The sequence below is a fragment of the Plodia interpunctella genome, chromosome 24 (genome assembly GCF_027563975.2).
Source record: "Plodia interpunctella isolate USDA-ARS_2022_Savannah chromosome 24, ilPloInte3.2, whole genome shotgun sequence".
In the NCBI taxonomy this organism is placed as follows: Eukaryota; Metazoa; Arthropoda; class Insecta; order Lepidoptera; family Pyralidae; genus Plodia; species Plodia interpunctella.
Window position 1 is genome coordinate 7,501 of NC_071317.1, and position 25,846 is coordinate 33,346.

Below are 25,846 nucleotides of genomic sequence, written 5' to 3' on the forward strand. Positions count from 1 at the left end.
GCAATTTAAGGCGATCTGAATACCAATTGAATCTTTAAAAAATATTGTAATGTGATAATTTTACCATTTTTTTATAACGTCAAGTGATGTAAATGAAATGAATATTAAACAGCAAAGCTGTGCCACATGAAGGCTGTCTCTCATATTGGAATATTGTTAAGCATACTTAATATATAAATATTATTAAATATTACGTATTAATTGACCATGGCGAATGCCAAAAAATGCATTAATAAACACTACAATAAATAAGTTGGTTACGTATACATTTTGTATTGAATGTTTTTACATTTACTATGAAAGTCACAGCAAAAGTTGGGAATGGAAGACGCAAACGGTTATATAAACCATAATCGTTTGTGTCTTCCATTTTCGAGAAAGTACATTCGCTATCTTCTGTTCTTGTCTTCTCTAAAACTTCATACAATATGGAATTTTATAGATTTCTGAAAAGTTAAAATTTCTAGGAAACTGGATTTTAGTGTAGTGTAATGGGTTTGGCAACGATCATTTCTCAGCCCCTTTTTATTAAAACAAGAACCGCCATAAACAATCGATTATGACTATTTAAGTACCTAAATTGATTGTGCTATCAGCGTGCGACGTCAATTCTGTTCAGAGCCAGACCTGTGCGATGTCGATTATATCATGAAACAATTCATTTATTAGTGATTTATTAGAAAAAAATAGGGTTTTAAAGTAAGCTTTAGTTCAAAATATAAGGGACTCAGTGTTGTAAATACCTACATTGAAGCAAATAAATAAATTTTAATTCGATCGGTTTATTAGAAAATCGTTTATTCTTAAACTTTATGTGTAACATAATTATCACAGTCATAGCAGCAGTGTAACACTAATCAGTTACTGTCGGACAGCAAGATCTTCAGTTTGGACGCCGCCACCGCAACCTGGAAAGCATTGAAATCTTTTGTTTTATTGTCTTAATATTCGACGGTGCTAATAAATAATCCCTGTACAGTGAATTGAGTACATGGGTAAGTACCTTGAGATGGTCGGCGTGTTGGCTGTCGCCGCGGTCGGCGATGCGCGGGCGCGCCAGCACCGCGAGTGTGTCCGCGAGCTCGTCCGCGTGGTCGCGGTGCTGGCGCTCGCGCTCGCGCGCCGCCAGCAGCGCGCGGCCCAGCAGCTGCAGCGCCGCGTCGCGCTCGGTCGCCGCCACCTGCCGCCAGCCGCGCGACACCAGCGAACATATCTCCAGCGTCGACAGCGCCCGAACGCATATCTCCTGTTCAATCGACAACCATATCATTTTCAGGGTTTCGTACTTCAAAAGTTATAAACGGAACCTTTTTCTCAGGAACGCATAAAGGTATCAAGTTGAAATTTATACCAAATACCCAGGTACACGGTCTCTTTCAACTGGGAAAAAAATCAAACGTATACGTTGACGCGATCAAAAAATATGACCTGATGATGAGTTTATGTCGCATATATTACAATATTTTGAGATTTCACAAGGGAATCAAAACCTATATGTACTTCCCGTAGACCAAGAATCATGACATTTGGCAAAAAGTTGGGGCACTGATATTTTGTTAGTTGATTATAAGTTAGCTTCGTACAAAACGAGTGCACACCGCCCGCTTTTCACCATTCCCACTAGATGGCTTTACGGGACGACTAAGGGACTAATAGACAACCAAAATATTCCCAAAGAGGGTTGACGTTAGGCAGGCGGGTGGTCATAAAAACACAGCCGCATCTTCAAAAATTTGTAGGGAACCCTCGGTCCGTTAGATTTAACTCACACAAATTTACATTTTAACCACGATGGTAATGATGCACATATACACGGGTATCTTATTTTCATTTTACTTTTCTTATTACATAAAAAAAAAACAAAGACAGATTAGATAAAAGAAAATGATATTTAGCTATAACTCTGATCAGTGGCATAGTGGCCGTACCTGTTCATCGTGTTCGCGCGGCTGCAGCAGGCGGGTGAGGGCGGCGCGGTGTAGCGCGGCCGTCATCACCTCGCACTGGCCGGCCAGCGCCTGCGCCAGCGCCGGCAGCGCGCGCGGCTCCAGCGCCGGCAGCAGCGCGCGCCACAGCGACCACACCTGCAATACTCGCACTCACTGCTATAATGCGGCGGTGGCGTCTGTGGAGCGAATGGTCTCAGGTTCGAATCCTACTTGTGCCGTATTCATTTGTATACCAATCTGACTCATATATAGTAGTTTTCATAGATCACCACTTGCTTCCGGTGAAGGATAATATCGTGAGGAAACCTGTACACTGGTCGACAGCTTAGTTCACTAGTGTGTGTGGCGGTAAATAGTCGTAAAAGTCTTGTCAGATGCCTGTAGTCCCCTTTGCAAAAAAATTAAACGTACTTATATGAACTTGATAAGGATCACTAAGAATATAAGTACATAACAAATACTCTTCTTGAACTTGATTTGCTTCGCATGTGCGAAATATGCCGTGGAGGCTGTATCTTCGCAGACCAGTGTAAATGGCACATTTATGCTTTGTCTATAAGTAATTTTAGTTGTCTTTATTTATTAATCATTTTACATCTGACATATCTAAATAGTCGACTATTAGTCTAAAAAGAAATACGACAAAGTAGGTGAGTATTGTCGACGCACCTGTCGGTCGCTGGCGGCGGCGAGCAGCGCGTGCAGAGCGCGTCGCGCGCGCGCGTGCACTGCGCGCGCGTGCACTGCGCGCGCGTGCACTGCGCGCGCGTGCACTGCGCGCGCGGGCTCCGCCAGCAGCGCGCACAGCCACGCGCCCACGCTCAGCACCTGCCGTCCGTCACGAATACCAATTAGGCGTCTTATGTTTTTACGTCGTGGCTGCGGAACACTTGACAGTCATTGATCTGAACGGGTCGCCGGTTTACCTCGTCGTCGCCGAGTGAGCGGGCGCCGTCTTCCTCGAGCTCCAGCCCCGGGCTCTCCGGGTCGAGGCCGCTCAACCACGACCAGATGCCGGTTATAATCTGGATGTAAAATAATGTAAGTGCAATGCTTTATTTACATAATGTGTGAAGAAGCACGAAAATTTTACCCAAAGAACAATATAAATATGGATAATATAATAATGATTGAAAACCTCTAGATGCAGTATAGCATAGCAAAGTAACAAACCAGCATACTTCATCAGTGAGCACGTCCGCGGCGGCGCCGGAGACGGCGGCCAGCGCGGCGCAGTAGGCGCGGCACAGCGCGCCGGCGCGCGGCGACAAGCGCGACACGGCCACCGCCGCCGGCGCCGGCGCCGGCGCCGGAGCTGCGCCGCTCACGCGCAGAGCCTGCACGAGGAACACACGAAAGGCGTCACTTTTGCATACAGGAGATATCAGATATTAATACATATCATTATCATCATTAAATCGCTTCCCGCTGTCTGTCTGTCTGTCCCTATGTATGCTGAGATCTTAAAAAGAAAATTACGTAACGGATTTTGATGCGGATTTTTTAAATAGATAAAGTGATTCGAGAGGAGGTTATATGTATACATATCACTTACATAATATTACACCCGTGCGAAGCCGGGGCCGGTCGTTTTAGAATATTTAGGATTGAGGACCGAAACTTGGTGAACACAGACTGTCGAGAAAAGGTTTGACGTCGCCAATAGCAGCCATAAACCACATAGTTGTTTCATTGGGCATTACTTTGGACCTCAGTGCCCACCAGATCATCTTATGGGGCATATAGTCGCAGGCATTCCTTGGATGCCTATTTACTTATTCATGACTATCGGCACGTCCCGGCTTCGCTCGGGTAAAACCATAATAAGTTATACATCTAAACCTTCCTCCGGAATCACTTTATCTATTGGTGAACACCGCATGAGAATCCGTGCAGTAGTTTTTAAGTTTATCGCGACAAAGGACTTTAATTTATAATATGCAAGGATGATCAATAGATCCTGAATCAAGGTATACTGATACTACAATTCAGTAATCTCCAGGTGGATTAATTTCACTCAAAAGAATATCTGATAATTTATAATTTTATAAAAAGTTACCTCAACAGCGGACACCAGTGCGGTCTCTCCCTCGGACCCGCTGGAGTTGGAGCGCGACGCTGCTATTGGCGCTATGTTTGTGGCTGGAAAGATGACAATCTTTATTATTATTTGCGATTTCAATTGCCGTTAAAATAAAAAAAAAAACTGTATTATTCTTACCAAAACATTAGTTCCCAATCAGTAGCATGCATATGAACAGATTTTTTTTAATATATAGTATAGTTTTAGTGTAATATTCCTTGGGGTAAGTACCACTCTGACATTACTGTAACATAAGATTGCACACAGTATGGGCACTCCCTGTCCCCAATATCTTGCTCACCCTGACGAAATACGCTGTTTTTCTTTTCGATCTCCACACCCATCGTCGTGTTCTGGTTGTGAACATTCCATGAAGAGAATAGAAAACCGGGGCCGCTGTGCCATGTTTTGAACAATGTTCTGTCCAAAACATGTTGCAGCGGACCCGCCTAAAGAATTGATTCATATTGCCAAACATTTAAATTTAGAGGTGGATGCTAATGACGTCCAAGAATCAAGAGCTAAGAATTTATGAGTGTTGAGCATAAATGTGTGAGCATGATCAAGACATTGCACAAACACAATTGTTAGACCCATTTGAATTGGAAAATCAAATGATGATTTCAACCTTGTAACAGGCCTTGGCACAATTGAAAAGGGTTTGTAAATGTTAGAATAATTAGATTGTAATGAAGAGTGCTTTTCTACTAAAGAATGGGAAATAAAAAAGATACTGGCTGCTAAGAGGAAATTTTACATGATAAGAAGAAAAAAAATCTGAATCGCCAGGTGACATTATAGGAATATAGGTACTTATTTAGCCTTCAACAAAAATAACTTTGGTTTAGGTTGTATTATTCATAGTGATGTAAATTATTTTTATGACAGAAATTTATTTAACATGTTTTTTCAAAATTATTATTTTCTTTCATCTGGTACTGATTACACAAACTTTCAAGTGTTCATGAAATGTTGACTTATAGCGAATTCGATTTATAGCGCTATCTCTGGGTCCCACCAACCGCGTAAATCCGGAGTATTACTATACAACAGGGTATTATCATATGAATTGTGAAGGGGTAACAAACAAATTGACCTACCTTAACATATATAATAGTTTTTTATTAGGAATTAGGAATCATCGGCAGAAGATTGACAGTACAATAACAACACATTATTTGATACCGGGAGTGCCCGTACCGGCGTGGAGCGCGGAATCTTGTCGCTCGTGGAGCTCGCGCAGACGCTGCAGCTCGCGCTCGCACTCCTCCGCGCGCGCGCGCTGCGACGCCACCACCTCTGCCGACGGCATTGAAAACAACGCCTGAAAAATACCTATTATAATTTCCTTGGGACTTCATTTGCACCCTTCTATTCTATCATTAAGATTTCAAAATTTACCTCATCCTGCTTAGAGGAATTAACAGAAATAGGCGGTAATTCATCATCGTATTCTTCTTCCTCCATTTCTATAGAAACCAACCTACACAAACACTAGGTAGGCAGTTGGAAATATCTTCAATCAGTTTATTTTGTAAACAAACCTTGCAATAGTTTGTTGCTAGTTGCTACTAGGTACTTTTTTTTTTAAATTTCATGGCTCCATCGTTCGCCAAAACGATGATTTTGCCAACGTCAAGGTTTTAGATAACATGGAATACAATATGTTATAATGACATAATATGAAACACGGATCAGTGCATACGGATAAAGTAAATAAAAATTATAAGTAGATATTATTATTATTATTTTGTATAAATTTTGCCAATATAATTATAAATGGGGAGAAAACTAATGTTACAAATAGAAATTGCTTATTTACAGCAAGTACCTAGGTACTTGCTTGCTGCTTATACAACACAACCAATTAAGGAACACAATGACAATACACACATGCATGATAGGTATTTTGTTTTGGCATTTTTTTTTAAGTGTCGGGGCTCCATCGTTCGCCAAAACGATGATTTGGCGTGATGACATGACGAGGGCATGACTGATTATTTATTTTTTAATTTCCCTCTTTCCCCAATGTTTTTCCCTCGTTTCATCATTGAGGAGGCAAAGGGTACTAGGCCAAGCCAAGCAAACTCTTATACAGCCAAGTCTTTTGTGAAATAATGAGAACATGACTGAGTCTGACATTGTGACAGACCAATATTATACGCAAAGCTCAGCGCAGATGGCGTTACTTTATTTTCAATATTGTTGCAGATTTACGACCAAAAATACCTTCTACGCAATTGTGGTGCGAGTTTAAATAAAAAAGGAAGGATTTAGTGGATTATCCTGAAAATGATAACACTATTTCTGCATTATTTGGTCAACTGTGCTCATAAATTGATATAAACTTGATTTTGACTGAAGATCTTACCTGTATGAAGTCCATATTTTAACAAGTCTTCACGTGTCAAGTGTTCCGAGCTTCTTTTTGACCGTTTACTGGCTCGAAAATTTTACAACGTGAGGCGTATCCCATAGTTTTCGAAGTTTTTTTATCTTAAGGAAAACTATTTTTCCCAATATTTCGGCACCCGAATATGCTACAGTGTTGTATATTTTCACAAACAAATGCTTACATAATGAAAGGATTAATAAAATACTCTAAAATAAACTTTTTAATCGACATTAGCAAAAGGCGGCAAAGCTTTTGTGTACCTAGTATACAGTGCTGCACTCTGGCGGGATAAATGTGCAGTAATACTCGCTATTAGGCATTAATATTTTATTACTATATTTCATTTAAAGAGGCCACACTTATGGGCGATTAGGATTCCGAATATTACCGAACGTATGCGCTAGTATCACAGAATTTCTAATCTGAAATCGTGTGGCACTGTGTGGCCTTAGCGCTTAGAAAAACCTTTACGTCAAACAAATGTCAAAACAAAAACTGTCTTATCATCTGTCAGTCAAACGAAAAAAAGGTAGGTAGGTGGTATCTATGTCTGGCTAGGCTAGTTCTTTGTTTATATTTTAATATACGGGTCGTAAAAATTGTTTGTGCTGTTAAATTTGTGGGCTCAGTGTGTAGGAGATTGTTATCTCCAGAACGCGGTTGGCTTGCAGTGGTTCGCGCGTTTGTTCAGAATGTGGGAAGAGAGCAGCAGTAGCACTGCGAGCGCCAACAGCAGCAAGCTGTTCGCGGAGAGCACCAAGCAGCACGACGCCGTCTTCAACGAGCTGATGAGAGAGTGCAAGCACAGCGCGCCCGGCGCGCGCCTCTCCGCGCGGCTCAGGACTTCGCTGGAACGGTAACCAACCATTTTCTTTTGCTTTAGTTACACTCGGGTATTTTTGGTAGTAGTGCATGTTCTCATCATTACCTTTGTCTACTCAGGAGCATTATATGGCCGTAAGCCGTGATTGTTTTCTTTATTTTGAATTGATTTCTCCTTAAAGAATTAAGATGTAAGAAATAAATCCAATGAGACCAAGTAGATAGAAACTACGGGTAGGTATACAGATTCAAGTTCCATGTGGTATTCTTTCTTAGATAATTAGGTCAGATTTGTTTAATTGTTTTAGGCATTCTGTATATTTCATATGGATTTTTTGTTTAATAGAGTGGTTTGGGTATGCAGCAAATAAGTTACAGAAAGCTTTTGGGAATCACAGATAAAACAGAGTAATATGGAACTGGCTTATTCAATACCTTATAGTCAGGCATACATCCTTGATTATACCTTGACTATAATTCCGCAATGCTGGATCTGGTTCACACACATAGAATGAACAATGGGTCTTGTTATGAAGTGAATTGAAAAGCATCAGAAGTGGCTACAAAGTGAATGCCTGTATGATAAGATCCAATAAATAAATGAATCATTCTGGTGCTGGTGCAAATATACTGCAAGACCTAGCCTTGAATAAACTAGGAGAAGAGATGGTTGCAGGAGAAATTCAGTTTGTTTTCCTTAATGCCATTCCTCTAATAAAAGTTGTGTGACAATGTATTGGCCAAGGCTTTCTTTAGTGTTACAATGTATTTATGCACATGATGGTCCCTTGGCAAATCCTTAATGAGAAGCCTTCAGTTAATATGAATACTTGTAGTGGTCAGTCGCATCCATTGTAATAGAAACCTTGTGAGCACCATTTTTGGAAGTTCTAAATCTTAATATAATAATATATTTACCATTATGTTTACCAACAATTTGTAAGCTTCTTACATTTATTCTGACAACAAAATTAGATCAACATACTTAAAATGCTAAAGACATCATGGCCATTGTTCAGAGTGGACGTAGGGCTGGATCTCTTGGTATTAAAGAGCTCCTCATAGATAACACTACTTGCCAAAAGTACCATGAAAATAGAAAACATTTATGCCTCATGGTTAGGATGGGTATTGAAGTTGTATAAATTAGAAACAACCACCTTACCTTCTCAGTACATGCATGAGGCGATGGACTACAATGGTTGACAAGCCAGGTGGTGGTGGTTCTTCTATTTTAATGGACCCTTAGGATACAGCAGGGTGTATTCCAAGGCGATAGTAGAGTCTGTTGTGGTTTTGTTTAACTTTGAACCCACATAGTACTTTGTTAAGAGATTCAGGTTTAGGTCTACCACTCTGAACAGAGGGTGAGGTCTTTCTTATTTGTTTTATATGGACAACCACAAATTATTTAGCTCCATTAGTATGGAATTTGGTGTAGATAAATGTGCCATCATGCATGTGGATAGTTAGGGTTGTAAAATCTGTTTACAACTATCCGAGACTATGACTATCAGCGGGCTTAGTGCAGGTTTGTATTTTACTTCTCACGGTTGAATCGATTCAAAGTGAGATGCAGAGAACCAATCACAGTGCGTGAACTCAGACCGAGTACAACAGGTAAAAATTAACAGTTTTCTTACTCTTACATCCAGGGCATCCAGAGTTAGAAAACTGTTAACAATGTATCGCATGTATCATCCACGATCATCGGTAATGAGATTGTATATCCTTCAAAGTGTGGGGTCGTGATTCTTCAAAAAGAGAAAATGAAATGAAACTTCAACTGTCAAGTTGGTATAAAGAGTGTAGTGAAGTGTGGTTGCAGCATGTGCCCAGCGGAGCGGCGTGCGGTGGTGGCGCGCACGCGCGAGGGCTGCGCGCCGCTGTTCGTGGCGTGCAAGCGCGGCAACGTGGAGCTGGTGGAGTACCTCGTGCACGTGTGCGACGCGGAGCTGGAGCAGCGCGGCGTCTACGAGGTGCCCGACGACCGCTCCGTGCACACCGTCACGCCGCTCTGGTGTGCTGCCGTCGCCGGCCGCCTCGAGGTAACCTAACATTACTACTATTGTGAGGTTCTGGTTTCCATTTCCAGAGCATGCTTGTGAGGTTCCGGGTGTATTGCCCCTTTATCGATATATGTGGTCAGGTGCTGCGCGTGCTGATAGACGCGGGCGCGGACGTGAACGCGGGTTCGGACAGCGGCTCCACACCCGTGCGCTCGGCGTGCTTCATGACGCACCTGGACGTGGTGCGGCTGCTGGTGGCGCGCGGCGCCGACATCCGCCGCGCCAACCACAACGGTGGCACGTGCCTCATCAACTCCGTGCAGTCCGTGCGCCTGTGCACGTTCCTGCTGCAGCACGGCGCGGAGCTGGACGCGCAGGACATGCAGCTGAAGACGGCGCTGCACTACGCCATCCAGGAGCACCGCGTGGAGACCGCGCGGCTGCTGCTGGACCACGGCGCTGACCCGCACCTGCGCTCGCGCTCCGGCGACGACGCGCTGCGCACCGCTTGTCTCAAGGGCGCTGCGCAGGTACGCCACATTCCGTACTAATAGTGCGTCAATTTCCCGTCCAAAAGATTATCAACATTTTCAGTTATTCTTTTATACACTGTTCGGTAAGACTAGTAAATCTTATTTGTTTAGATGGAATTATGAAAATCCTACGGGTGTTACGAAATCAGGCCCGGTGGTTCGCAGAGCGTTTCGACCGCTGCGGTTACGCTGTCAATTCAATTTTTCAAAGTTTAACAAAGACAAGAATGAGTTTTGCTGTATGACTTCACATTAATTACTCGGTACTGTAGTAATGACAATTTTATGAAAGATTGATTTTGGAAATGATTCCATCCTCGGGAAAATTGACGGATTGTAATAATTGTAGTGCCTAATAATTTTATTGCTATTGATGCCTACTTTCAGTATTTTTTAAAGTATAAAATAAGATGAAATGAATGTTAGGCTTAAAACGAGATCCTCTCGATTGATACCACATCGATACCCTCGCCTTAACCTTTCAGTGAAAATTTCATCAAATCGGACAATCGAAAAAGACATTAATTCCGATAATTACCTTGATTTAGAATAGAAATAGTTAATGGCCCTCGGTCAAACAAAGGTTAAATATTTATTGGTTATCCAAGTGGAACGAGTGACATACAGTTCTGGGCATTGGTGGATACGAAGGTTACTATTGAAATATTTAATTTTTGATTCTATCAAAATAAATGAATGAAAGTATGTGCGAATAAGGAAGTGTACGTCGGTAGATCGTGTCGCTGCTGTGCGCGCGCGTGTCGTACGCGGCCGCGGCCGTGGCGGACGCGTACGAGCTGCTGGGCTCCACGCAGCTGGACGAGTTCAATGACGTCAGCGCCGCGCTCGCCGCCTACAGGAAGGCCACGCTGCTGCGCTCGGTACGCGCCGGTTCCTGGGGTTTCAACACCACTACTTTTTCTATAAAGGATTAACATAATGGTGTCTTCACATGTTTATTGAAAGCGGGCACCAGATCTATTATTATTGGTCCGATTTTGATGAAATTTAAAAGGTATGTAGATCTGCCAATGGAATGTTTAAGTTCGTGGGGCAACAAAATCGGTTAAGCCGTTTTTGAAATATCCACAATTTTGTAAAAAAATATTGTGTTCGCGAGATGAGTTTGTATGTTTAAATCGGTTTGGTAGCTTCGGAGATATACGAAGCTACCCATATCCGAAGCTACCAAACTGATTTCAAAAATTCTTTCACCATTAGAAATCTATATTATCCTAGATTGATATAGGCATATATTTGTTTTGAAATAAATTAGTTTTCCGAAAAAAAGCACTACCGAAAATCTTAACGTGCGTGCGCTAGCCCTACTGTTAATTATACTTGCATATAAAGTACTACAAAAATAAAGGTTTTTAGTAGATCCATAATAAAGTCCGCGACACTATACACCTTTCTTTTATAATTAAGGAACATACTTAAGGAATATAAGGCATTTTATATGTAAAAAGATAATGTAAATTAAAAGGAGCATTTTGTCAATTATTACTACACAAGCATATTAATGCTTATGATTAAAGTTATTTCATCAACAAGATAATTTCATGAAGATATTTTTTGTGTCCTATACAGCACATCAATTGGATGAATAGATTCTAAAATATCGTGGAATTAAAAAATACGTACGCCAAATTATTTTATATTGTTGAACTCGACACGCGCTGCCGTGTGAAACCAAAAGATTGTAACTTTGAAAAAGGTGTTTTGAGATAGGTATTTGATATTATATTATATGTAAAAAAAATTGTATTCGCGAGGTCTACGTTCGCGGCGAACAGAACTACTTTAAGTAAAATGGGAGACACGGCGGGGTCAAGTGAAAAAAATCTTTGAAATATGGCTAAGAAAGAACTAAAGGGATCTAACTAGCTAGCTAGCTGCCGATGCTCAGAGTCATTATAATGAATATTGTGGACCGCAGCAAGGTGAGCAGTACCTGCCGAAGCTGCCGGAGCTGGAGCCGATCCCGGCGCTGGGCAACGCGCGCGAGTGGTCGAGCCTGGCGGAGCTGGAGGCGCTCGCCACGGACATGGACGCGCTGCGCACGCAGGCGCTGCTGGTCGCCGCGCGCGTGCTCGGCGCTCACCACAAGGTACTTGAAGGTGATTGACGGCGCGACAGGTAGGATCGACTATATATTTTTTATTTTGGATCGCTTTTGATAAATGAGCGGTTTTGATGAGTGTTTGTGCTTTTAATATAAAGACGAATTCTCTGTCCCAGGACACCGTGCTCCGCATCATGTACCGCGGCGCCGCATACGGCGACGCGTTCCGCTACCAGCGCTGCGTGGACCTGTGGGGCTGGGCCCTCATCATCCGCGTCGAAAAAGACTCTCTGCTCTACACCGGTCAGTATTCCGCTATTAATACATACTGCTCGTCTTTAAAAAGGGCTATTTGGAACACTTATGATAGCACGGGGGGATGTTGATTGTAACTGGTTGTGACACACAGTTCCGGGCGGAGGATGCAACTTACCCTTTCGGGTCTTCGCAGTTTCCGATTGAGTTCAATTGATTGGGCTGCAGCGCCAAATCAGGGGTCAGCGCAAAATTGGGAATTCTATTGTTGCCTATCAATCTATAGGTTCTATTCTAGGGCGGAATCACAAGTCACATACGCAATTCAAATTTAGCTGGTTGTGATTAACATTTTTTTTTATAAACCTGTTTCGTGCCACTGCTGGGCAAAGGTCTCCCCTAAGTCTTTCCAAGCCGCTGTATTCGATGTCCCTTTAAGTATCTGAAGCGAACGCACGTCTATAAGGGTGTGACGTAGTCAGGTAAATGAAACGAGTGAATGCGTAATCTTTCAAAAACATCTTGTAAATTTTTATTATGAATTGTTAAATTACGGCCAAAAACAATTAAGTCATCTAAATAAATTAGACATTTTTCATAATTTAGACCAGCCATTGCCAATGTAATCATTCTGGAAAATGAACTTGGGCTAGTTTTAAGTCCCATTGGCATACGTGTCATCTGATACTGTCCTGAATGGAAAGCTGTAAATTTTCTACTGTTTTCATCTAAATTAACATTATAGTATCCTTGATGCAAGTCTAAATGTGTGAAATAAATGCTACCTGACAACGAGTCCAGAATTTCAGTAATATCTGGTAGTGGGAATTTATCGTCTTCAATCTGATTATTCAATTTCCTATAATCTACGACAAGCCTCCATTTTTTGTCTCCTGTTGAATCTGATTTTTTAGGTACTAACAGTATTGGACTAGACCAATCGCTCTTGCTAGGTTCAATTATCCCTTCCTCTAACATTTTATCAATTTGGCGTTTAATTTCGTCCTTTTGAGAGTATGGCAAACGATATTGTTTTGAAAAGATTGGATTTGTATTAGGTTTGACAGAAATAGTATGTGTGTATACATCAGTAGTACTTAATTTATCACCAGGGAGGTAAAATATATCTGAATATTTAGCGCAAATGTTCTCAATAGTTTTTTGTTCCTCAATATTTAAATGTTGCAATTTCATTAATGAGAAAAGTTTTTTCACTCTATTTGAATCGGTCGTTGACTTTTCAAATTCACAAATATTATAGTTACTAACTTTATCAATTTTTGGATTTATTTCTGTGAGTTGAACATCATTTTCAGTAACATTAAGTATTCTAACAGGAATCAATCCATCTTTTGGTGAACATATGGAACTTGCTAAAAATATACCATGTTTTATTTCTTGAGATAATATGACGCAATCTTCATTAATGTCCGTATGTATAAAATGTATTGACTCGCTTCTAGCTGGGATCTCAAAAATAACATTACATGTATTTATTAAAGGTAAAGTAATTTTCGAATTAATAAATAATGTCAAAGTATTTTTACTGAAGTCTAATTGAGCTTTGCATCTATTTAAAAAATCACGGCCTAAAATTCCACTTCCTTTAATTGGTAAATTTTGAAAAACAAAAAACTTATGATTGAATGTTTCATTATTAAAAGTTAATGGTAAAAATAAGTATCCTATTGCTTGTACACTTCCACCTAAACCGTTGACTGTTACATTCTCCTTATAGATTGGAATGTTACATTCTATAGCATGTTTATACGTACATGCCGATATTGATGCTCCAGAATCTACTAAAAAATATTTTTTGTTATAATTATTACATGATGATGAAAGTAAAGAAATATAACAATTACTATCACTGGCTAAAATAAATTTTTCACTATTCCTCACGAAAAAACTGATTCAAAGAAAGTTCTGACTCTTCAAATTTTTCGAAATTATTATTATCATTATCATACATTAAATGAATATTACGATTATTACGCATCCCTTGATTTCCTCTAGTTGAATTAAAAAATTTACCTCTCTGCTGTGGACCTCCGCTACTTCCTCGCGTGTACTGACCTCGTGACCCTTGTCCTCGAGAAGCTAGATGAGCTGCTTGCTGTCCTCGAGCTCTTCCTCTATGTACAGGATAGCGGCAACGTCCTCCACGCCAGCTTCTATAATAATTTGAACCATTGTTGAAATATTTATTATGGTATGGTTTCTTGTACATACCCATGATTTCTCCAAATGTTGAAGGAATTGATACTTCTTCATCTTGGGCTGCCTGTACAGCATCTTTAAGTGAACTATAATTCCTGGCAGAAATAATCGTACTAAGTCGACGATTACGCAAGCCGTCAGCAAATTGCTTAACAGCCATTTTTTCATTAATAGGTTTTAATATTTTATAGCATTGATCATTCCCGTCAGCTTGCGTTATCGTTAAATCAACAAATAGTTCCGTTATTTCTTTACCATAGTCAGCAATTGACAAGTCATTTTGTCTAATTTTTTGTAATTTATTTTGTATTGCCGTTGCAGCTTTCTTACACAATAATACATTTCTCATATCAATAATTAACTCATTAACTGATTCATATTTTGATTTTAATTTTAACTTAGCTTCAGGAGAAAGCCTACTTTTTAATACGAAATTAATTAAATTTTGTTTACATGTATCTTCTTTCAATAAAGTATTATAATATTCAATGTTATCAATCAACTGTTTTGTATTCGACTCCTCATTTGTCATAATAGGTAAAAGATTTAACGCCGTTTTTAAATCAAAAGAATTCATGTTGAACGATGACTTCGGCTTATCACTATTACACAACACTAAAATATTTTCATGTAACTCTAAAAATCGACTACAATAATTTTTGATTAATATAATATCATCCGAACTATAATATTTTCTCTTAAGTTTTTCTTCAAAACCTATCAGCCACGTCTCATATTTCTCATAGATTGCATTAATCTCATTTAATTTGTTTACTAACACTTTTTCCGTTCTTCGACTGGCTCCTAATTTAATTAAATATACTCTAATTTTCTTTAATTCCTCATACAATGATATAATAGTTTCCATTAGTCACTTACCACCATAACGTAGAGTAAAATATTCTTGTACCTGTGCACATAAAGAACATAACACATTAAAAAATAAATAAAAATAGACTTTAAAATATAATCGCGATTACAATTAACACTATCAAGTCCAAAGTTCAGTCACAGTGCATCATCCGTCCGTCCGTATATGGAAAGTCGCTGCATTCCTTACCGGTGACCTATATCTCGTACATAAAATTATTATTAGGATATTTGATTATATATTTAAGATACTTTTTTTTTTTTTTAAGTAGATTATTGTATTTTATTATTTTCACTTTTTTTTTTTTTAATATTTATTTTTATATAATAAATTTTCACTTTTGAAATATATTTATGCACTTTTATTTTTATTTATTTTTTACACCATTTCTTTTGAATAGATTTTTTGGGGTGGGTTAAGGTCTTCCAACTGTCGCCGGAAAAGTGATCTTCTTATAGTCGCCCGATTTATCTCCTTAACAATCCATTTTCTATGGCATTTTCTATATAGTCGATATATGAAGAACAGCACGCCACACAGTATAATTAACAGGATAACACACAGGATAATATTTGTGGTGCTCATATGAAAGCGAATTTGTTCTGTAGTTGCTTTATTATCGCCAGCCGCAGCATTCTGGATGACCAGGGTTTCTTCTTTAGACTGTGGGGAGCCCATTATTTTTGTGAAATTTTTTATTCACGTGTACACTAGCGTTTAGTCCGAAACAAAGATAGAACTGGTACTTTTCCATTGTCCTTATTAACGATTACACGAGTAACGTCTCAAATTCGCGGCGCGGTGGAAGATTCCATAGGCAGGGTCGCCATATAAGGGTGTGACGTAGTCAGGTAAATGAAACGAGTGAATGCTCGAATAATACTACTATATTTGAAGGAATAACACAATTATATAGGTGGTACAAAGATTAACATAATAGAAGATTAAATAGGTACTTAGTCTAACCTCACACGTCGTTCCTGCGCAGACACGTGTCACACGGCGTGTGCACTGACGCGGCTGATGCTGGACGCGCACGCGGGGCGGCTGGAGCGCGCGCGCGGTGTGCCCCGGCACAGCGACGTCATGCTGGCGTGCAGCGCGGTCGCGCGCGCGCTGCCGGCCGCGCGCCGCGCGCTGCAGCCGCGCCCGGTGCACAAGAAGCAGGCGGAGACGTTCGACCGCGCGCTGCGCTGCGCCACGCACCTGGTGTTCCTGCTGCTGCAGACGGCGGCGCCGCACGAGCGCGCGCGCGCGGCCGCGCTCGTGCGCGAGCTGGTGCACGCGGACGTGCGCAGCGCGCACACGGGCGACACGCTGCTGCACCTGTGCGTGTCGCGCCTCAACGTCGTGCGCTCCACCTACTTCGCGGACGAGATCGCCGCGCCGCCCGTGTTCCCGTCCGTGGCCGTGGTGCGGCTGCTGCTGCAGTGCGGCGCCGACGTCAACGTGCGCAACGAGGCGCGCTCCACGCCGCTGCACGTGGCCGCCATCCCGTACAACTTCTCCACGGAGCTGGTGGAGGCGCTGCTGGCGGGCGGCGCACACCTGGACCAGCCCAACAAGTTCGGGGACTCCCCGGCGGAGCTGGTGGCGCTGAACCGCGGGTCGCGCGTGCGCGTGCTGCGCCACGTGACGCTGCGCTGCCTGGCGGCGCGCGCGGCGCTGGCGGCGGGGGTGTTGGCGGGTGAGGGGGCGCGGGAGGGGGAGCTGCCGGCGGAGCTGCTGGCCTTCCTGGAGCTGCACCGCTCCTAACGCCTCCGCTGCCGGCGCCGGCCGCGGCGGTTCACGTGCTACTCGCATCTGCGACGAGGCTGAGCGCTCGCTCTGTGCGATCTCCGGAGCCGCGTCTTGTCGTGTTTTAAAACTACATTCAACATTACGAGTGGATATACCTACCTGTGTTTATTTATATCCGTAAGTTCTTGCCTAATATTAGGACAAAGCAGACCCGATGTTATTTTGCGATTTTTGAAATACAGTGACAATTTATTTCGCCTTCAATGTCAACGTTTGATTTTGAAGATGTGCCATTGTTTCTCCCATCGAAATAAAAATATTATTATGACTCCCTTCCACATTAATGTGCACCACGTTTAGAGGTATTTTAAAGCAAATATGACATTTCAATAATAGTCTCGAACATGTTATTATCTCATACATATACATGATATGACGTATCAAGAAATAGAGATATCTGGCCGCATGTAACGGAGCGGTGTTGTAATCAACGTGCAATCATAGCCATCAATATGTTAGTATTAATGTTAGATGTCGACAAACTGCGTTCGGGTGAATGTTGTACATTCTCTAGACGTAGATGTTATTATGAAATGTTAACTCGATCTGAACAAAATTGGCGCCGCGCGCCGGATCTCATTGTTGTTGTGAATTTCTTAGTTTTAAATCAAATATTACTAAATTTTAATTAGATATTAATTTAAAACATGTAAACTTAATTATGACAAAATAAAACTATATTTACGTCCTTGATGATTTTAATTAACGAATTAGCACCCATTTTTTGAGCTATCCTTAGATAGCAAGAGAACATTTTGCTTGTAATTTGGTTGGTGTTGAATTACCACAGTTCCCTTTTCATCGAAGATTTACAAAATACCTATTGAATCAATCTACACTAGCCTTAGTTCGGACGGAAACAGTCACAATATACAAATATGATTCTTTTATACATTATTTACACTTAACTTACGTAGAAAACTACAAAATTTATAAAAAATAAAAAATTGTGATTTTCACAATGATGTGTATAAAAATATGAGATAAAAATGAGTATATAGGTAAAATATTTGTTCTTAAACATTTGTCGCAACATTCAAAATAAGCATCTGCAATGATGATATCAGCAGCGCGAGCGCGACGGCGGGCGACGGCCGCGCGGCGGACGCAGCTCCGCGCCGCGCGATGTCGCGGCGGTGCCGGTCCACTATGAAGATGCGGCCGCCCATGTCTGGAAACAATCAACATTCACCGGAGCTGTTTTAATTTAATATGTTTGTCGGAGTGTCAGACTACAGAAACTACTAGCGACACCTGGTATGGCGACACACTGACATGCGACAGCTTGTTTTCGCTCTGGCGGCGTCGTGCAGTGTGGTTATGTTTTTCTGAGATTACCTACTTATTATAGACATGATACAGTACAAATATGGCTGCTAAGTTTTGGTCTGCAAGTATTATAGTGAAAAGCAAGACGATAAGGTAATTTTTATTAGTAAATCATGTCTCGCTCATGGGTCTTTATATAGAAAAATAAAATCTGAATAGCTATATATATATATATGTCATATGGTTTCGAGAGACATACCGTTATGCGTGAAGGAGTTGTAGTAGACGATGTCGGGCCAGGAGGAGTCGGGCGCGATCGTGAGGTCCGCGGGCGCGAGTCCGTCGCAGCGCCACGTCAGCGTGCGGTTGAACGCGCGGAACGACGCGAACGATGCGTCGCGACGCGGGTCGGCGTCGGCGGGCCTGCGACCACGGTATTTTTATACATTTAACGAACAGAGTTGATGTAGATTTATAAAAATAAAATAAAAATTTTTTTATAAAAATAAAATAAAAACTCTCGTACAGTTCAAGTGAAAATAATCAGCCAGGACAGAAAATTTCAGCCCGGAGCGTCGCAGACGAAGTCGACATTTTTATTGAATTCGTGAATGAAACACTAAATAACGCAATAGCACCGACCTGGTCCCGACGCACTTGGCGCCGGCGGCGGTGGGCGCGAGGCGGCCGCGGCGCGGGCTGTGGACGCCCGCCAGCACCCGCTGCGCGCGCTGCTGGCGCTCGCTGAGCCGCTCCAGCCCGCCCGCGGCGTCCGCCGTCACTATCAGCGGGTGGTACTCGCTCGCCGAGTGCGGGTCGTTGCCGCCCAGCACCTGACAGTGTACGACTTCCTCGTTTACTAGCACTCCGTCTCGGCTCCTCACAACTAGTTACGTCTACTAATCAGCGTCCCACCGTGCTAACTAACCGATCACACCACTATACGAAGCAACCCAATCAAATACATACACTGTCCAGATAGATTTGACGACCTCGGCGGCGCAGTGGTAAGGTTGTTGCCACTGAACCGAGAGGTCCCGGGTTCGATCCCCGGTCGGGTCTTGATGGAAAACGATCTTTTTCTGATTAGCCCGGGTTTTGGATGTTTATCTATATATGTATTTGTTATAAAATATAGTATCGTTGAGTTAGTATCCCCTAACACAAGTCTCGAACTTACTTTGGGGCTAGCTCAATCTGTGTGATTTGTCCTAATATATTTATTTATTTTATTTTTATATTTCGTTGTTTATTATATTATATTTCATTAGATATTTACAAAAATGATTTTGCATTTGTTATAATTTCACCACGCCGTTTCCTTCATCTAAATTTTTATCTTATTTATATGAAAATTTCTATTGTCTAAAATTATTTAAAAAATTAGGTACTACCTAATTAAACAAAACAAAATAAAAACCTAACAGAATAAATGAGATGACTGTAGTCGTTTTATGTGAACTCAGAGCATACCTTGAAGCTGTACACTAGCCCCCGCCGCAGCTGCAGGTCGGGCGCTAGCTGGCCGTTGACGTACCACACGAGCGGGGGCGCTGGACGGCGCCCCCGGCCAGCGCCCCGGGCGCCCGCTGCGGGCCCCAGCCGGAACCAGAAGGTGCGCAGCGCGGGGTCGAACAGCTCCGCCGTGTCCCACGGCTGGACCGGCGGCGGCGCGCTCCTGGGTCGATGCGGACAAAGTTAATATGGGGTGGACGACCGGTCGGAGACACCATGTGGACGTTACTGTGTTTGTATGCTTCTGACACTCACAGCGAGAACGGGAAGCAGTCGTTAGCCAAGGCGGGCGGGTCGCTGGCCTCCCGCACCAGCTTCAGAGAGACGTCAGCCCGCGGGTAGACACGGTGGTAGGCGGGCTCCCCGGTCGCGTCCAGCGGCCCCAGCGCCCACACCACGTGCGCGGGCGATGACGTCAGCCACTCCAGGTCCATGCTGTCCTCTGAGAGGGAGACAAATTATATTTCTATAATTATAATCAAATTATAGTACCTCTTGCTCGGCATTAAGTGGTAAATTAAGTAAACGTGTGTATCAACCATATGTATATATCAGGGAGTGCAAACTTTATTGTCATTTTAGCTAAAATATCGTCGGTAAAACAGCTCGTAATATAAAATGGTCGGCTCGTCGGCTGTTGTCATCCTACAAGTGTGTTAGTTATATCGCTAACGTGCGATCGTTGTAATGACACAACTTTAGCTCTGGTGCTGTGCAATGCGGTCATGTTCCTATGTAATTATAAGTGACGGTCGATGTGTGTACATGGTTTATTTTCTTTGTGATTATACGTAATGTTACTTCGTTATCGCAAAAGAACATCACAACATCTGTGTGATGAAACAGTTACTTTAGTACAAATTGTCGTTGGCGACGATGGGACGTCGCTTAGTAACATAACTGGGTATGACACAGCTTTCCGTGCGGGGTGTGGTCCGGAAGCTTCCTGTGGGTAGGTAGGGTTCCCACGCCGTGCTGTAAGGGCAACAGGCCATTTCCTGACAGGCCTCAGAGTTATTGTTATTTCTCTTCTGTGTCTCTCCGAAATATAATATAAAACCTATTTGTATTTGTTACCTCTTTTTACGATAACCTATTTGTTGGTTATTGTTGTATACCATATATATATATTGTTGTATGTATTTTGTATGCATATATGAACAGATTTTAGGATTTGTTATATATTGTAATAAAATCTCTTCGAATAGTTTAATAGGGAATGAAAATCGTTAAAGGAATTGCGATACAGTGATGGGTTCCCCGTACGAAAACATACCTGGCCTAAGCGTCCGGCGGTAAGACACCCGGGTGACTCCGTCCACCCGATCCGCGCTGAACACCTGATTGGAATCCAATCCACCCAGCTTCGTATCTCGGCATACGCCCACCCATTGTCCTAGTACGTGCACGCACTACGTAAAAGAAAATGAAATTTAATATTATGAGGTACAGCAGAATTATACTAATATTATTATTATTTTGGTTTACCCTGCTTGCCTCTCGCCTCCTTTTTTCACCTCTCCCTGACACATTTAAAAACTCACCGGCGCCAGCGCAGTGATGTTGTAGTCCGCAGCGTGCCCCCTCCGGTCGCTGGCGGAGTAGCGCGCGACCGCCACGTCCGCGCCCAGCATTGAGCTGCGGCCGGCGCTGCCCGAGATGCCGAACGACATGTAGTCCTGCTCAGATATCTGCGTCGAAACGTGCTTCTTTATTACACAACACAGGTACTACAAAATACCTATATACAAATGAATTACTTGCTTACTTTTTCATTTCACTAAGGTTATCAAGATGGATGGTGAAAATATCCTGGTTCAAAAGAAAAACGTTGAGATTCAGAATTGAAATTGCTTTATTAGGTATTGTGTCAATTGAAACATGATGTCTAGCTAGAGTCGTATCACAAGTTTAATTGTAAGCAGAGAACAGACAAGGCTAACGTGGTGTGTCGCTCAGTAAAGAAGATAAAGAATAATATACCTTAGCGGCAAGCTCGATAGTGATCTGATTTCCGAACACTTCCCACGACACTTGATAGTCTCTGTGCAGCTGGCGGCAGTTCGGAAGGGAAGATCTGAAGAATTATTTCGATTTAGATACAAATGATAAATAAAAGTTATTGATGAGAAATTGTAAGAACGAAGACTCTTACTAATATTTGCTTTATATGACACAGTTTTAATTTTATTGTTATGCTAAAATATACTCGTTAGCAAAGCGATCGTGTCGTGTTTGTCTGTGTGAGAGGGTACAGACCGGTAGAGATGCGCATGCGCAGGCGCGGGCGGCACGTTGAGGTCCGCAGGCAGCAGCGCGGCGCCGAGTGCGCGGCGCGCGCGCGCGTCCCACAGCGCGACCCAGTCCGCGGCGAACACGGTGAGTGCGCCCGGCAGCCGCAGCACCACGTCTTCCGCCGCGTACTGCCGGAGCGGCTCCAGGCTGACACACGACACACGACACACGATTCCTTCTTAATTACTACTGATAATGCGTCAACGATGTCACTAATTTTGTCAATTGGGAATGCTTCCTTCCACCGACGCCGCAGTTGTGCCTGGCTATCGCGGCCGGTATTTTCGACGTCAAATTAACTCGTCTATATCTTTCGAGAGGATACCTTATGAACGCACATTTCTCTAATCTGTATGATCCTTACATATTATAAAACAAAATCCTCTGCCGCGTCTATATGTCTATTCGCGATAAACTCAAAAACATAATCATGGGTTTTCATGCGGTTCTCACCAAGGATAGTGGGTTTCCTGAGAAAGGTTAAGGTGTATAATTTATTATGTTTTTACCCGAGCGAAGCCAAGACGGGCCGCTAGTAACATAATTAAAAATAACTGTAAACTCACTATCCATCCTCGTCGGGGATCTTCCTGCCGTTGTTGGAGGGCTGCGCGCCGCTGCCAATCCAGAAGTACACCTCCTCGCCGCTGCCGTCGTAGCGGAACTCAGGGATTCTGGGAAACATCCATTAGGTATAGATATGAATTTTTATCTTTGAAGTGACATAAATATTTATCAAACTATTCAAATAAATTTGAGAAATAAAGATTTTTAAACCTATATATTTATTTGTTTAATCACATCTTAGTACACACACAATATAAAGTAATAAATTAATAGCGAGACACTATGAAACATGGTCAATGAAAACTCGTTAGGAAATATGTTAATTAAACGGGATTTAATATAGAGCACTTGTTAAACTTTGTTCTTGCAGATTCGGTACATATTTGTGAATAATACAACAATTTTTATTCCACTTAGAATAAGAAAAGACTTACAGCAAAGTGACAGCGTCGAGCACCCTGATGGGTTGGCTGGCGACCGGCGGCGCGCTGCCGGCGTTGACGGCGGCCAGTGGGCCGATGGTCTTGGGCGCCGGCGCCTCGAACTCGTCCGGCACGAACACGTCTCCGAACGCGTTCTGGCTGCCGAGGTCGTACACGGCCACCCACTTCAAGCGCGACAGCCGCTTGCCCTCCGGCAGCGACAGCCGGACCTCCGCGTCGTGGTAGCGCTCGAGAATGTTGGTGCTAAAACATATTTATTTCACACGTCGCTCCTCTTGTGCGGATACTACATTTTGGTTTTTAGATATTTAACTAGTTATGGAAAATAGATAGCAGGCCATCCGGCAGCTAGATGGATCGACGATGTAAAGGAAATTGCGGGCAAAACCAGTAGGGGGAAGGTTGGCGTAGAGTCTACGCCGTAGACGGAAGGAGGTCTATATATACCCAGCTGTTGATCACAAAGTGCTACAGGTGATATTTATTTATGTATTTGACAATCAAGACAAAAGTTACATATTTGAGATTCTTAGAATAGAACCATCTATATGCACCCGTACAAGGACACATAAGCAGGTGATAGGCAACAATATAATCCCGAGGAGAATTGACGTCAGGCAGGAGGTTCAACATTTTAAAGTTATTTTATGCTGACCATGGGCTTCGCAGCGTCACATCCCCGATGTCAACCGGAACATACGGAGACGAAAGAGAGACTAGAACAACACCTATGTATTTGGTTTATAATTAAAAACAGTTAATGATGAATCCTATATTTTTTCAGTTTTGGGATACTGCCCACCTGTATGTGCTTGCATAATCTTGGATTATAACACAAAAGGGCATACACCTTTTATTTACAAACAACTTGTTGACACACATGTCAGTGGTGATAATTTGGGTAATGACATTATAGTTAATGACTAACAATTAGTTGATGTAGTTTGCCAAGCAAGCAAGTTGCACAATTTAAAATGCAATCATTGTAATTAGATTTTTAAAATTAATATACAATAATCTAATTTCCTTAATCCCAACTATGTGTAGGTAAGTTTCTTTGTTACCTCCTAATTCATCTACCTAACCAATTTCTTGAAATTTGATTATGATATGATAAAATGGAAACAGTACTTGTACAAGTGATCATGATAAGTACTTATCTAAATACTTCTGATTGGTCACCTGTATGGTGTTGGGTCGGCATAAAACCAGGAAATAAATAATGTAAGTACATACTTTCCATGCTCATTGGGCACTATGAACCCTTGAGGTCCGGGCCGGCCCGAGTCCCCGGCCCAGAAGAAGGTATCCTCTCCAGTGCCATCATAGTTGAAGTCCACTAGCAGTATGGTGTGGTCATCTACCGCAAACACGTCTCCTGACACCTGACGTTATTGGAAATTCATTGTAGGTATAGCTTTTAAGGTAAATTTAATGAACCATATTTTCATACTTAACCCAAATAGTAAATGAAATCATTTAACTATACAGAAATAAGTAGAGAGAAGAGTAATCCTCAGTGTAAACACCCAGGAGCTATGATGCTGAAAAAATTGACACTTGTGGAAAAGCTAGAAAATGACATCCCATATTACAACGGAAGGATGTGACTGAATAAATTGTCGAAGTTTTATTTTAGTAGTTATTTTTCAAAGGCTAGCATGCAACATATGTTCAAAATTTTTATTAAACCCTTTTCTGTAATAAAATAAATTACATGTATAATAACAGTGTTTCTTATAATGAGGGTTGACATTTTTATTACTCTAAATCATGGTCTGTTCTACAGTTATTGTTATAAAATGAGAGTGTCTTTCATGCTCACACACACACAGCTGGACCACTGAGCTCATTGTGATGAAATTAAGAGTAGATAGATATAGCCAGAGGTCAAACAGGCTTTTACAGGCGGAGCTACGGGGAACAGTTAGTATTAAATAAGTGGCTTATGGATTTAACCTTTTAAGTACTAAAATACCTACAAAAAATATTCTATGGAAAGAAAAATTGAAATTTTCAGTTTAATTTATAATAAAAACTATAAGTTTGTTTATATTAGCAAATCTGCAGTCCTATTTCTTGGTATACTCGGTATCTCACTTACTTGGTGATGGTACGTGTTGAGATGTCCGATGAGCTTCCCTCTGTAGGGTCCTTCGTCATCCTGCGCCCGCGCCACTGCAACAAGGCGAGAAGGAGAAAGTTCCACGAAACTAATTCACTATTATCATTGCACCATTTCGACAATACCCACCTATTATTATCGCTGTAAACACAAACAAACTCACTTTCCACATTATCGACTACCTACACACAATATAAATAGTATAAACTTGCATAGAGATTACGAAATACACATTTTTTCAACTTTTGTCTGACAGACAATAAGTTATATGTACGAGTTTACGACATTCTTTTGCGAAGTTTCTTCCGGTCGTCACTGACAGCACAGCCAACCTTGTTCGAAGCCTTCGAGCGCGCTGATTGGTCAACCGCCACGACACTCAGCCAATCAAGGCCAAGATACTTTCACTTTATTTCGTTCGGTGTTATCATGAGCAAAATAATGAAATGTTACCTAAAACTTGTGTTGTGTTTGTAGATTTTTGTTGTATGTATTTATTTAAATAATGTACGTACTATCAGTAAAGTTATTTATCAAAGAGATACACGATATACCTATTTTTATATGTAAAGGTTAAAAATACAAAGTAGCGTTCCCTTCACCATGTAAACTCATTATTTTTCAATAGCA

At 41.8% G+C, this 25,846-nt stretch overlaps 5 protein-coding genes across 7 annotated transcripts in view; 2 read left to right on the forward strand and 3 right to left on the reverse strand.

Annotated features, from left to right (window-relative positions):
- LOC128680561 (uncharacterized) overlaps window positions 1–266 on the forward strand; it is a 2,507-nt gene extending 2,241 nt beyond the window's left edge. The window contains exon 5 of the mRNA XM_053763790.2: window positions 1–266. This exon is cut by the window's left edge and continues 321 nt beyond it. The gene's annotated coding sequence lies outside the window, so the exon portion shown is untranslated.
- A 510-nt stretch (window positions 267–776) lies between these two features.
- On the reverse strand, window positions 777–6,564 carry LOC128680560 (uncharacterized). 3 transcript variants are annotated; one of them, XM_053763788.2, is made up of 9 exons: window positions 5,434–6,564; window positions 5,218–5,356; window positions 4,009–4,091; window positions 3,131–3,286; window positions 2,876–2,974; window positions 2,619–2,777; window positions 1,929–2,084; window positions 1,004–1,246; window positions 777–925 (listed from the first exon to the last, which is right to left on the reverse strand). In XM_053763788.2, exons 1-9 carry the CDS (start codon window positions 5,497–5,499, stop codon window positions 884–886), a joined length of 1,143 nt encoding a protein of 380 aa, XP_053619763.1. In that variant the 5' UTR covers window positions 5,500–6,564; the 3' UTR covers window positions 777–883. The 3 variants fall into 3 exon arrangements, with proteins under 3 accessions (XP_053619763.1, XP_053619762.1, XP_053619764.1); XM_053763787.2 differs by having other exon boundaries at window positions 777–908; window positions 5,434–6,555; XM_053763789.2 differs by having other exon boundaries at window positions 777–908; window positions 5,233–5,356; window positions 5,434–6,114.
- Window positions 6,565–6,931: 367 nt separating this feature from the next.
- On the forward strand, window positions 6,932–17,811 carry m-cup (mann-cup). Its single transcript, XM_053763783.2, has 7 exons — window positions 6,932–7,283; window positions 9,078–9,297; window positions 9,399–9,788; window positions 10,526–10,672; window positions 11,731–11,901; window positions 12,033–12,159; window positions 16,191–17,811. Exons 1-7 carry the CDS (start codon window positions 7,120–7,122, stop codon window positions 16,955–16,957), a joined length of 1,986 nt encoding a protein of 661 aa, XP_053619758.1. The 5' UTR covers window positions 6,932–7,119; the 3' UTR covers window positions 16,958–17,811.
- Window positions 12,943–16,156, reverse strand: LOC128680559 (uncharacterized). The gene has a single exon (XM_053763786.2). It carries the CDS (start codon window positions 15,197–15,199, stop codon window positions 14,003–14,005), a length of 1,197 nt encoding a protein of 398 aa, XP_053619761.1. The 5' UTR covers window positions 15,200–16,156; the 3' UTR covers window positions 12,943–14,002.
- On the reverse strand, window positions 17,683–25,543 carry knk (knickkopf). Its single transcript, XM_053763782.1, has 14 exons — window positions 25,346–25,543; window positions 25,196–25,269; window positions 24,328–24,476; window positions 23,083–23,334; window positions 22,648–22,755; window positions 22,046–22,228; window positions 21,770–21,863; window positions 21,331–21,477; window positions 21,063–21,198; window positions 20,042–20,228; window positions 19,745–19,949; window positions 18,914–19,104; window positions 18,531–18,694; window positions 17,683–18,173 (listed from the first exon to the last, which is right to left on the reverse strand). The coding sequence occupies exons 1-14, from the start codon at window positions 25,386–25,388 to the stop codon at window positions 18,019–18,021; spliced, it is 2,088 nt and encodes a 695-aa protein (XP_053619757.1). The 5' UTR covers window positions 25,389–25,543; the 3' UTR covers window positions 17,683–18,018.
- Between the last annotated feature and the right edge of the window lie 303 nt (window positions 25,544–25,846).